Genomic DNA, 13685 nt, shown 5'->3' with positions numbered 1-13685 from the left:
CCTTCCTTCCAACTGTGATGCCTGCTAGCCACTGCCACCAATAAAAATGCTTGAAAAGGGCTAGTGAGGCAGGGATTGGTTAGGTCTCACTACTGCCCCACCAATGGAAATACACATGATGGCCCAAGGGGGGAGGGAAGTTGTCGGCATCCAGTTTCAGCTAGTATCTGAGGGAGTGAGCGGGAGAATGACCTGCAGTTCCTCTTCCATGTCACCTTGAAAATACCACCAGTGCAGCAGAGACCAGTGACCACTAGACCCTAGTCAGTATTTTGCCGCCATATAAATTTTAATATGCACCTTGTGTTTTGTTATGCGCATGAATCAGTCAGCGCCGACCAGCACCACCCTAAGCCCCGCCCAAAGCCCCCACCACCACCCCACCCGGTCCCTGGGAAAATTGTCTTGCATGAAACTAGTCCTTGGTGCAAAAAAGGTTGGGGACCACTGGATTAGAGGTTCTGGTACCTGTGTATTAGTATGATTTGTAGATTAGTTGTCCTATTACCTACGTACTTAGCAGATGGGTGAAGTTGGGGTCCTGGTAGCTTTCTATTGGTTGTATTGTCTAAATTAGTCTACAATAGAGAAGACTTTAGTGTCTATGGGCAGAGCAGCATTCTCATCCTACATACAAGGAATAGCCTTTCGGTGACTCCCAGTCCCATTGTGTGCTCAGTCTCCGCTCCTCCTCCTCGTGTCTTAGATAGCAGCCAGCTCTTTGCTCTTCACAGTCTCTCTGGCTCAGCCTGCAGTCTCCAGGTGCAGGTTGTTGCTCCTCCACAGCCAAGATGTAACAAGCACATAATAGACATCTCCTTGGGGTATCTGCAGCAGAAGCAACCATGCACTACAAGCTTGTGAGGTTAGTAGGAGTTCTTTTTTATTAGAAATCACTATAATAGTGGTCTGCAACTAACTTCTATTGATGGGACATGCTTGGAGTTGTAGTTTTACTACAACTGGAGAGTCATCAGCAGCAGACCACTCATCTACGGTATATATGTATTGTGCTGGTGGACAATTTATTACTATTAACTTGTGGGGTCTAATGATCTTGTATATTACCATTCGTCTATATCTGATTGGCACACCTCTTTAATCAGATTTCTGTCATTTCCCATTGTTGGTCACATTGATCAGGTGGTGCCACCATGGTTTCTGTGGCCTTCTGAAGACCCAGCATACACACTAGTGTCGTCACCGAAAATGGCAGTTTCGGCCAACTCTCTAACATCAGGGGAGAGAAGAATTGGGCGAAGTGAATATTTTAGCCCAATCTTTTTGTTCTCCTGGGTGATAAAATCTACCAGAAGTTTCTGGCAGCAGCTTTCTCCACTCTCCCCATAAAATACAAAGACACATTCTGCCACTCCGAACGGGTATATGCGTTATCGAGAGAGATAGCTGTCAGCCAGATGATCGTTTGGCCAACAGGTTTTGAATGTGCATGGCCATAGATCTCAAAGCAAGGCGGTTCTGCTCAAGTGCTCATATAGACAACTTCCTACCACCTGCAGGGGGCGCTCTCTAACATTTAGTACTTTGGACAGCTGTCTTCTATAATTTTACCAGTTTTGTGTGTATCTTTCCTCATCCATATATTTTCTTCTTTCAAGGTCATTGAACGTTTATGGTAAAATGTCTGGATGGGCAGACTAGTTGGAAGGTAGGGGCATAGCAGGGCTGTGTTACATGGGGCAAAGTCCATATTTGCCAAATAGGTTCTTTATCTAGAGATAGGGTAGGCATAGAAGCAGGTAAAGCGGGTCCTATTCTAAGTGGTAGTTAATGAGTTACTGGTTAGACCTCCCAGTACCTTTTGGTAGACCTCAGTGCCCCAAAGTGTCATTATGTGGTTCAGGTTACTGAAATCTCTTCATTGTATTTGGGTCTAGTATCTACGTAATGAGGATAAATTCTATTACGTCCCATGTTATGTAATAGAATTTAAAATGGTTATTCCACAAAGAAACATTTACCACCTATCCATAGGAGGATAAATGTCTGATTGCTTGGGGCCCCATGGATGCATGACTGCAGTGTGGAGGAGTTTGAATGGCGCAGTGGGTACACATACGCCTTGTAGCTTTATTCAGTGTCTACTTGGCTATCTCCATCAGTCCCAAAGACGCTGAATGGAATGGCAGGGCGCATGTGAAATCACTGTTCTATTCATATGATTAGACCGCTGAGGACTGTGATTGGCTGCAGTGGTCACACGCCGTATACCATGATATCACTGATGCAGTTAGTAAAAAGGCAGTGGCAGAGAACCAGACTTATGGTGCACAAAACAGGGCTGGAGAAAGAAGTGAGTATAAAATTTAGTGATAAAATTCTCTCTGCTTGCAGCTGCCACTAGAGGGAGCTTGCTGCATACTCTTTATACAGTACATTGATAAGGCAGAATGGAGGAAGCCCCCTATTGGCAGCTGCACACATCCATTGGTGGCACTGGCTGCAATTGTTAAAAAAAAAAAACGAACATTCGCTATGAAGATGTTCTCCAGTTTACTAGACAAGAAGCTGAAATGAGTGCTTCTGTTCTGTGGTCTTCATTTTTGTAAACTACTTTCTGCACTGATCTTCCATGGAGGACATATTGGCACCTCTAGAAAAATGGACCTTGCAGTTTCTTTACATACAGCGTTTGTGTATATAGACTTCTACTGGCACAGAACCTGTCCATGTATTTCCAGTCCCCAATCTGTGCAGCTCTTGGTGCACTTATAGCTATGTGGTCGGAAAAAAAACATTTGACCAGTATTCCTTGATTTCATAATTTATTGTGCCCTTGTGAAAAGCTTTAGGATACAGTATCTCACAAAAGTGAGTACACCCCTCACAAAAATATTTTATTCTATCTTTTCATCGGACATAGTAGTCAGTGTGCAGCTTGTATAACAGTGTAAGGGTACTTTCACACCTGCGTTTTTGCTGGATCCATTATGAACGGATCTGGTTGTATTATCTTTAGCATAGCGATGACCGATCCGTCTCTAAAACCATTGTAAGTCAATGGGGGACGGATCAGTTTTCTTTTGTGTCAGAGAAAACTGATCCGTCTCCATTGACTTAGGGATCATGCCCACGAACGTAAGGGCTCCGTGCCCATGCTGCAGACCACATACGGCGGTTCCGCAATACACAGGTCACCAGCCCTGTGCATTCCGCATCACGGATGAGGACTCATTCACTTGAATGGGTCCGCAAATCCGGAGATGCGGTGCGGAAGCACGGATTGGAACCCCACAGAAGCACTACGGAGTGCCTCCACACCACATGCACTACTTTTTGGCGGTGCGGACCGTCGGATGTGGATTGCAGATCCCATTCAAGTGAATAGGTCCGAGATCCGCATGCTGCTCCCCCGCGGTCGGTGCCCGTGCATTGTGGACTGCAACTTGTGGTCCTTTTCAAGTAAATAGGCCACAGCACTCTTTTTTCATAAAATGGCAAGGGTGGGTGCACGTCCGGGTTGTGTTCTGTAGCTCCACCTCAAGAACTGTAAGTGTCACAAATATTTAGACAGCACTCCTTTGTTGGTGATAATTAATGATTTTATTTCATGTTATTTCAGCTGGAATAGGTAGTTTGTCAAGTGCAACGTTTCAGGCTTAATAATCGCCCTTCATCAGGCACTCTGAGGACCACAACGTGTGTACAGCCGGCGCTAGTGGTCTTGCGTGGTCCGCCGCACGGGCAAGGAGCCCTTACGTTCATGGGCATGAGCCCTTACATTGTGAGTTACGTCGGATCCGTCTTACTCCGCATCCCAGGATGCACTCAAAAGCGCTGCTTGCTGCGCTTTTGTGTGCCTCATGGGAGCGCAATAAAATGGAATGGAATGCATTTTGGTGCACTCCGCTCCCTTTCCCAGTTCCAGTTTTGTTCCCATTGACAATAAATGGAGACAAAACTGAAGCGTTTTCCTCTGCTATTGAAACTCTATAACGGATCTCAATAGCGGAAAGGGAAAACACGGGTGTGAAAGTAGCCTTAATTTGGTGTGCCCTCAAAATAACTCCACACAAAGCCATGAATGTCTAAACCACTGGCAACAAAAGTGAGTACACCCCTAAGTGAAAATGGGCAAATTATGCCCAAAGTGTCTATATGTTGTGTGGCCACCATTATTTTCCAGAACTGCCTTAACTCTCTTGGGAATGGAGTTCACTAGAGCTTCACAGGTTGCCACTGGAGTCCTCTTCCACTCCTCCTCCATAACATCACTGAGCTGGTGGATGTTTGAGACCTTGCGCTCCTCTATCTTCCGTTTGAGGGCACTGTTGTGAGATACTGTATGTGACTGCAGTTGCGTGCCTAGGGTGTTTGGCACCCGGGGAGGGTCCTTTCTCTGGCACCCCCTACCAATACTTTAAAAAAATTGTACCCCCTTACAATACTATTGCACTCTTTGTACAACCTTCATAGTAGTTTTGTCCAGATATGTGTCCTCTCATGGTAGTTATGCCCATATTGTGCCCCTTCAAGGTAGTTATGCCTTCACTGTACAACTTTCACAGTAGTTATGCCCACATTGTGCCCCATTAAAGTACATATCTCTTCATTGTGCCCCCTTCACAGTTGTAATGCCCTTTGTGCCTCCATCACAGTAGTTATGCCCTCTGTGCCCATTTCAAAGTATTAATGCCCTATCTGTGCCCCCTTCACAGTTGTAATACCCTCTCTGTGCTCCTTCAGAGTAGTTATGCCCTCACTGTGCCCCATAACAGTAATAATGCCCTCTGTGCCCCTTCATAGTAATAATGCCCACTCAGTGCCCCATAAGTTATGCCCACCCACTTTACCAGAGTAATGCTCTCGGTGCCTCCTTCACAGTAGTAATGCCATCTGTGCTCCCTTCATAGTAGTAATGCCCATTGTGCACCTTAATAGTAGTAATGGCCATAGTGCCCCCTTAATAGTAGTGATGCCCATTGTGCCCCTTCATAGTAATAATGCCCACAGTGCCTCCTTCACAGTAGTAATTCTCATTGTGCCCACTTCATAGTTATAATGCCCATTGTATCCCATTTGTAGTAGTAATGCCCATTGTGCCCCCTCCATAGTAGTTATGCCAATTGTGCCCCCCTAAAACTAGTAATGCCCTTTGTAGTAGTATTGCCCTCTGTGCCCCATCTATGGTAGAAATACCCTCTGTGCCCCATCCATGGTAGAAATACCCTCTGTGCCCCATCCATGGTAGAAATACCCTCTGTGCCCCCACCATGGTAGAAATGCCTTCTGTTAAATAAAAAAAAACACAGTACCTACTCGCCTTGTCCGGTTCCTGAAGCTCACAGTCCTCTCTCCCTTGCAGACACAGATTGCTCTACAGCACTGTGTGGGCAGAGCTTATAAAGATTTCTGGGCTGCAGGCTCCGCCCCCACAGGCCGGTAGCGCGATCTGTGTCTGCAGGCTGAATGGTGGAGCGGGGAGAAGTCTTCCTGCTTCACCATTCAGTGCGGGAGAGACAGAGCGCAGGGTGCTCTGGCACCCCCTGAGAGTCGGCACCCAGGGCAGAACGCCTCCCCCCTGGACACGCCACTGTGTGACTGCAATTCTGGATTATAAAGAAGACATGTGGTTGCATGTGAGCAAGGGCCTGGGAGGCCTCAACAACCCATCCTCCCTGTCCAGGCCAGTTCTTCAAATCCATCCAGCATTTTCTAGTTACAGCCCTGCCAGGCAATATTTATATGGGATGTGTATATGCTAATCATCTCTAGGACCCCCAGCTCTCAGGAAAATGTTGGCCTCCTGATGGCCATTAGGCAATCCTATCAGCCTAAGACAGGGAGAGGTGGCCATGCATGTTGCTCTCTTTTAAAGTCTAAGGGCTTTATTACTCTGTCAGATGACTCTTTCGATTGTCTGGAAAGAAGCATTCCTTCACAACAATCACCTGCTCGTTGTTGAAGGAGACCGCTGCTAGTACATGCATTGATCTCCTCCACAGTATGGGGAGCAGCTATTGGTATTGCCATCGCGTGTCCCCATACAGAATCACTGTTTGCCAGCAGCAGAGTGTGACTAGATGGCACAATCTGCTGCCGGCAAACAATGGTTTTTGTGCCTGCATAAAAGTTGTGATTGTCCGATGAACGAGAGTTTGCTCATTCATTAGGTAATCGGCTGCACCCGTACACTGGCAGATCATCGCTTATGAGCGTTCCTATGAATGGCAAATAGGGACCTCCACCACCCTGAATCTTGTGTAATAATTTATCAGTACAGCTTGTCCATTCTTTGCTCCTGCAGAGTCCACAACTTGACTAGACCTCTAATGTTAGCTATGGTTAACTATGGTACCTCCAGAATAATGGAGGCAAGCGACTCTGTATACACATCACTACCAGCCTGCTGAATTGTTCTCAACTTGCTGTACGGTCTATAGGATGCTCCCTTCACACCTACAGGAGACCCTTAGAGAATCATTAAAGGGGTTTTCCGGTATTTTTATGTCGATGGCATGTCCTCAGGATAGACTATCAATATCTGACACCCCGCACCCCTGTTGACCAGCTGTTCTGTAGTGGCTCTAGCGCTGGAATTTACTGCTTCTATTCACTTCAATCAACCATTACTTCAGTTCAACATTATGGACTTGGCATCTTCAGATAACCTAAATGATTGAATATTCAAAGCAATGATCTGTAGAACACGTTGATCTCAAAATTGGCCATGAACTTGAGTTTTTTTTTTTTGTCTGTAATGCCTTACCTAGAGTCTATGGATTTTTAAAGTACCCCATTGTGGCTTGCCCCAAGATCATCAGTGGTGGGGGTGTCTGGCAGGTGCTCCTTTCCACAGAAATAAGATGTCTAAAAAACTGGGCCAGGCATGCATGTCGATAGTTTTGAAAGCATGTGATAACTGCATGGACAAAATCTGTCTAGTTAGCTAAAATCTCTGCTCAGCTTTACTGTACTCCTACAGCCTTACATAGCTACTGGCATGTCCTTTCAGCTAACAGCGATTCATTCCAAAGCATCAATCTCTCCACAAATAGGCCACTGCCAGACTGTCATCAGGGGAGATGGTACACAACCATCCACGTTAGATAGTTGCCCAGAATTGTCAAAATTGTGGTGGTCATCTGACTTTCATCAAATGTGTATGGCCCATAATCCATGGATGATACTCACTCCTGAGCATCATGTTCTGGCCCACCATGTTACATTTTCCAGGCCAGAAGTAGACCAGGACCAGGAGAGGTCTCCTCTCCCTGAGGGAGCTCTGGCCCAAGCAACCCAGTGAGCGGATGTATTTCAGAGCAGGTCTATGGCATAGATGACAGCCCATTACCACCCCTTCGGATTTCAGTGTCTATACCACTCTCAGAAAGCCCCACTCCAACCATGTATCCCAGTGGCTTACTTACTACGGCGGCTGGCCGTGACACTGTTAATGGGGCCTGGTTCTGAACTGCTTCTTCTATTTCCCAAGATAAATCTGTGGCATTTTCCTGCAGCCACCACTAGTGGGTGCATAGAAGTTTTTTTTGTTTTTACAGCATCCTTTCAGTTCAATGGTAGCTGTATAAATTCCTATCCACTAAACTTTTCTTGGTGGTGCAAGCAGAATTTTATAATAAAGTGCATGAGGAGAATGGGTGAATTATAGCTGTGTGGAGGATAGTTATCAATATATGCATGGTGTGAATACAGTGGAAAATATTGTGTGCAGAATGAGTGTTATATTTTTACAGCCCATTGGGCAAAGTTGTCGAAAGTGTGACATTTTTTTTTCCATTAAAATATTCCTCGCCGAAGTAAAGTTTGGAAATTCATCAGAAATCTCACTAGGGGCCCCATAAGACGTTTTGCTATGGGCCCCATGATATAGGTTTACTCCGCTGATGGAACTGTATGCTCATTGCCACTGTTCAAACTTTGTGCAGAGTGCTTGAGTCACTTCGCCATCCTTGAGTGGGGTACAGTGTAAATGCCATAGGTCATACCCATTGTATTTTTTTGACCCTCTTACACGTTGCCTTGACAACTGCATGGCTCGAGGTGCACTAGCAGTTTTTCCCACCCGATGTGAGGCCAGATTTGGAGGCACACTTTTAAAGAGGCATTCCTATCCTATAAAGCAGGGATGCCCAACCTGCAGTCCTCCAGCTGTTGCCAAACTACAATTCCCAGCATGCCTGGACAGCTTACAGCTATTAGGGCATGCTGGGAGTTGTAGTTTTGCAACAGCTGGAGGGCCGCAGGTTGAGCATCCCTGCTATAAAGTAATGGCATAATGCTAGGACAGTGAGGAATCAACCACAACGTCAATAGACATACCATGCTCCTGAAGGTCCATGAGAACTTTTTTTTACTGGTTTGACCATAGTTCTTTTAGTTGTCACTTTATTTCACGGTGAAGACAAAGTAAATACTGAAATACTACACTCTTGTAATGAGTGGCCGGTCTTTTTCACTCACAGATAATTAAGTTCATTTTTGTCCCAAACACCATCTGTGCTGCTGTTTTACGTACTTAAAGGGCATTTCTTAAAACAAGGCACCTGTAAATAGAAGTCCTTATGTTGCCATCCTTTATTAAGCCATTACAAAGTCTATTCTGCGACTCCTAGTGATATCTGTTCCTTAAAGGGAACCTGTCACGGGGATTTTGTGTATAGAGCTGAGGACATGGGTTGCTAGATCGCCGCTAGCACATCCGCAATACCCAGTCCCCATAGCTCTGTGTGCTTTTATTGTGTTGCGGATGTGCTAGCGGCCATCTAGCAACCCATGTCCTCAGCTTTATACACAGTGACAGGTTCCCTTTAAAAAAAAAAAAAGTGTGCAACAACCATTGTGATCCCCATTACAGCTCTCACAAGGAGTGTCACCGAGGTTTTACTTCTAAGAAACAGGTGAGTAGGACTCCAATCAGCTGCATATATATCTGTTTAAAAAAAGTCTAAAGAGACTTCAACATGGGCTAATGACAATTTGCAGTTTGACAGTAAATTTGTCACAAATGGTGAAGTCATCAGGAAGCTTTGACGGCTCCAGACCTTTCATGTGAGGATTACTTGGGTAAACAGTCTAGAACTTCCTCTTTGGACAATAGTTTGTGAAGTTGTTGAGCTGAAGGCTCCATTTATTTGTTCTTGTCTATCTTCCCGGGATAAACATTAACTTTAGAACAGCAGTAAACAGGCAGGGGGAAGGAGTCTCCTCTTTCATGCTGAAGGCTTGTAGTTCCCCGTGACCCCACACCTACTGAACACAGCCCCTCATGTCTCCATTTTTGTAAGCAAGCTGGTCAGTTCATAGATAATTGGTCGTTAGTGGAGGATTAGTATTAGATGAGGGGTGAAATGTTTTTGTTTTTTACAAGTGATGGCCCTCCTCAGGATAGGCCATTGCTATCTGATTTGCGGGGTTCAGACATCCCTGCTGATCAACAGTTTCAGTGTAGCTCCAGCACCAGAACTTCACCGCTCCATCCACTGTGTAGTGGACTGCGGTGGTGACAAGCTCTGTACTCTTCACAGTGAAAGACCTGTTTAGTTCTGGTTCCAACTTCTGGAGCTACACCGATACAGCTGACCGACCGACAGGGTGTGAGACCATCACTAGTAAAAAGGTGGACAACCATTTAATTACTAGTGTAGCATCATGGACATCAGAATCTATGCCATCTAATGGCAATTTGTGGACTGAGCGGCTTTTTTCCTGCACACACGGCACCGATCTTCTCCATGGTTGACAATGTGCATGGACAAGAGTGGTACTATTTACTAACCGTGTACCATTGTAAATGTACCGTGCAGGTTATTCTAGCAGGAGCAGATAGGGTTCCCCACTATCAACCAGGGCCCTGAGGTGAATACAGAAGAAGTGGTTTGTAGCCTCTTATGTCTTCTAGTGCGGCTTGCAGAGCGCTCAATGAGTGCTGGGCACTGAAAAGTGGTAATGCCACTCATTCTAGTGGACCTAGTGAACACGTGATCGAATCACTGTATGACCCCCCTCCCAGCATGGAGACTCAGATCAGATCTGCCCACACGAGTGTCACGAGAAGGCCATTTTGTCGTATTTGGGGCTATTCTGGATGTACAGTGGAATGGTACAAAAAATATAGGACTTTTGATTGTTTGTATTTTTATACCTTTTGTACAAAATACCCCTAAGAAAAAAAGAAATAAAAGAGCATGAGAAAACAGCCTAAAAGGTTATTTTAAAAAAATTCACCATGTGCACAAAACTTGGTCTCTTTGGATCAAAGCACTCAAGTCACTACTGTCTCTCTCCATCCACTGTCTGTTCATGTGAAAGGCGACTACTGTTTTGCCGCCATCTGCTGGTAGAAAGGTGTTACTGCGAAATATTACAAGGTCTACAGTAAGGCTACTTTCACACTAGCGTTGTTTCAATCCGGCGTTCAATTCCGACACTGGAACTGCCCGCCGGATCCGGAAAAACGTGTGAAAACGGATTACATTTGAATCCTGATCAGGCTTTCGATCACAATGGAAAAATGCATTGGAAAAAACGGATCCGCCATTTATGGACTTTAACTTTTTTTTCACATTTTTCGGGTTTAACATGCAAAAGCCGGATCCTTTTTGACTGAACACACAGGGCCGGATCCGGCGTTAATGCAAGTCAATGGGAAAAAAGCCTGATCAGGCGTTCAGTCAAAGTGTTCAGACTTTTTGGCCGGAGGTAAAAATACTGCATGCTACGTTTTTCTGAAAAGCCTGATCAGTCAAAAAGACTGGACAGAAGACATCCTGATGCATCCTGAAGGACTGACTCTCCATTCAGAATGCATTAGGATAAAACTGATCAGTTCTTTTCCGGATTTGAGCCCCTAGGACGGAACTCAGCGCCGGAAAAGAAAAACGCTAGTGTGAAAGTACCCTAACAGAAACTTCTTGCATATTTCACTTGTCACATATTCAGAGACCAGAAGGATATCTCTCATTAAAAAACAGTGGGCAGAAACATCAGCTGTCAAAAAAAAAAATTTGTTTTGTTCTTTTTTTTTTTTTTTCCTTTTTTTTTTTTTATTCCTATGCTGTAAAATAGAGGTAATACCGTCATTTCAGCCTGATTGTTGGTCACCCAACTTTCCAATGTCCAAATATGTTATGTGTAGTGATGCCCTCCCTGGTACTGTATCAATGGGTAATTAAATAGATGATTGATTTACAAGTAGTGTTGAGCGAACTAGTGTTTTAAGTTCTGCGTCCAAAGTTCGGGTTATCGAAGAATCCCGTTATGAATGCCAAATTTTCGTTATGGTCCGTGGTAGCGGAATCCGTAACGGGATTCTTCGATAACCCAAACTTTGGACGCAGAACTTAAAACACAAGTTCACTCAACATTATTTACAAGGACTCTAAAAGGAGTTCTGCAGGAATGATTTAGAATGACTGCCAGCAACCTGTCCTACCAGCGGCAGAACTAGAAATGACTGGGCCCCACAGCAACTTCTTCACAAGCCCCTCCTCCCGTGCAACCCCTGCTCCTGCGGCTAGTAAAGATCACTCTCTTGGACTAGGCCAGGCAGCTACTCCGTCCGTTTCCTACACGTATATACTGTATGTCATCATGTCGCTGTATATACTGTCACTGTATATAATGACTCATTGTATAATACTGTTTACTGACAATACATTCTTTCAGTCCTCTTCCTGGATGGGCCCCTTCTGAGTTTGGGCCCCATAGCAACTGCTTCCACTATAGCTACGCGTCTGTGTCCTACAATGTGAGCAGTAGTTGCCACCACTTTCAGAGCTGCTGAGGGGGCAAGGCCTCACTACACACTGAACTGCTCTACAATAGATGGTAATGATGTGATCCTGCCTAGGAGATGTCATCATGGCTGAGCAGCCTGACAGGAACTCTCACCAATATGTAGTCTATGCAAGTGCCAGAGCGTAGTGTGTAGTGAGGCTCCATCCTCTCACTATCCTAGGCATCTCTGTAAGTGGAAGCAACCAGTCCTGCTCACATTTCATGACAACTTGCTTGTGACCATTTTAATTCATTCCCAGAGAACCCCTTTTAAAGGGGGTGTCCGGGTTCAGAGCTGAACCCGGACATACCTCCATTTTCCCCCCGGCAGCCCCCCTAAATTGCGCAGGGCAAAGCCATTTTTTGGAGATCCGGTGACGTACCGGGGCTCTCCATGGGGCTGACGGGAACCCTGGTGATGTCACTGGCACTGATGGGTGGGATTTAGTGCTGCCCTAGCCAGTAAAACGGCTAGGGCAGCGCTAAAGTCCACCCATCAGAACCGGTGACGTCACCGAACACACAGCCGGGCGGAAGTTACCGCCCGGCCGTGTGTTATTGAAAACAAAAGAGCCCGTGCCCTGCACGATTTAGCGCAGGGCAAGAGAGCGCATTGGAGCATGAGATGCTCAGATGCTAGTCTCAGAGGGGCTGCCTGGTTGCAAATAAGGGTATGTCCGGGTTTAGCTCTGAACCCAGGACAACTCCTTTTAAGTAACATCTATTGGTTGTCACCCAGCTTTCCCAGGAACAGATTATACAAGACACGAGAATACAGTGGTTAACAATTTGAAGATGTTGTACAGTATTATTGCTCTCTGTTATCAGCTCTCTATCTTCTTGTCTTCACACAGGGCTATCTCCAGTAGCCTGGCCCAGGAGAGGCCTGGGTATCTGTTTTGCCTACCAGATCAGGGGTTCTTCAAGTCTTCAGTGCATGGCAGCTTGCATCTCCCGCTGACTCCTGCCAAGCTGGACGCCTCCGAATCCTGTGAGGAGGCTGCCAGATACCCCCCAGCGTGCTTCAGTGATATCCAAGTGCCTGACCTCAAACCCACAGCCAAGGACAATGACAAACACATTGTGTCAGTGGAGAACAGCCGCCATGTCAAAGATGCTTCTACAATCACAGGTGAAGGGGGTATATGGGCAACTGGTGCCACCACTGACGCTACTATACCTCTGGGGCTGAATTACAGTGTGGCATGTTTCCACTGTTATTGAATGGGAAAGTAAGAAACATTTTGGGGATCGTACAGTTCTGAAATTACTTTTTGCACATTTTCTAATATATGATGGGACTGCATTACAAGCAACTGCCTGGTACACACATACTGCCTACTTCTCCCCATCCAGATTTCTATTACTGACCTTTGGATGCTGACAGCGATTGCAGCAGGTCCTCTGCTCTCTACAACTACAGAATACAGATGCCATAAACCGCGCTTGTATTCTGCTGGCCCTGTGGATCATCTGTGTCCTCTTCTCTTTTATCTGAGTAGCGCCCTCTCATGGAGGGAGTAATTTGGGTAAAAGAGGTATGGCTTATCATGCACTTCAATATAGTAATATACAAGAATACTCTTGTGTAGCTTAAAAAATAAAAACTATTTTCAAGTAACTCTTTAGCACATTGAGTTAAAGGGGTTCTCTAAGGTTGGGAGCCAATGGTCAAGGAGCCAGGGATGGTGCCAAATAAAAAAGACTCCTCACCAGCACTTTGGATCCAGCACTGAGCTCCTGTCTCTGCCACTACAGGCAAGTCATCATTGGCTTCAGCAGTGATCTAGTTCATGTGCCGTTCCCACACAGGTCACCACTGAGCAGTGGCGTAACCAGAGGCCTATGGGCCCCAGGGAAAACTTTGGATTGGGGCCCCCCACCACCATTAACCCGCAACTTCATTACCCCACCCCCTCCCCCGC

The 13685-nt window shown here is 45.7% G+C and overlaps 1 protein-coding gene across 1 annotated transcript in view; it reads left to right on the top strand.

Annotated features, from left to right (window-relative positions):
• The first annotated feature begins 845 nt into the window (after window positions 1–845).
• The window catches only part of LOC122942040 (trafficking kinesin-binding protein 1-like), a 69813-nt gene continuing 56973 nt past the window's right edge, over window positions 846–13685 (top strand). Inside the window, exons 1-2 of the mRNA XM_044299534.1 lie at window positions 846–865; window positions 12615–12892. Of these exons, the coding sequence (XP_044155469.1) occupies window positions 846–865; window positions 12615–12892 (298 nt within the window). The remainder of the gene's footprint in view (window positions 866–12614; window positions 12893–13685) is intronic.

This window comes from Bufo gargarizans, chromosome 6 (genome assembly GCF_014858855.1).
Source record: "Bufo gargarizans isolate SCDJY-AF-19 chromosome 6, ASM1485885v1, whole genome shotgun sequence".
NCBI classification, from domain to species: domain Eukaryota; kingdom Metazoa; phylum Chordata; class Amphibia; order Anura; family Bufonidae; genus Bufo; species Bufo gargarizans.
The sequence above is the reverse complement of the archived record's forward strand: the minus strand, read 5'-3'. Positions and strand labels throughout refer to the sequence as shown.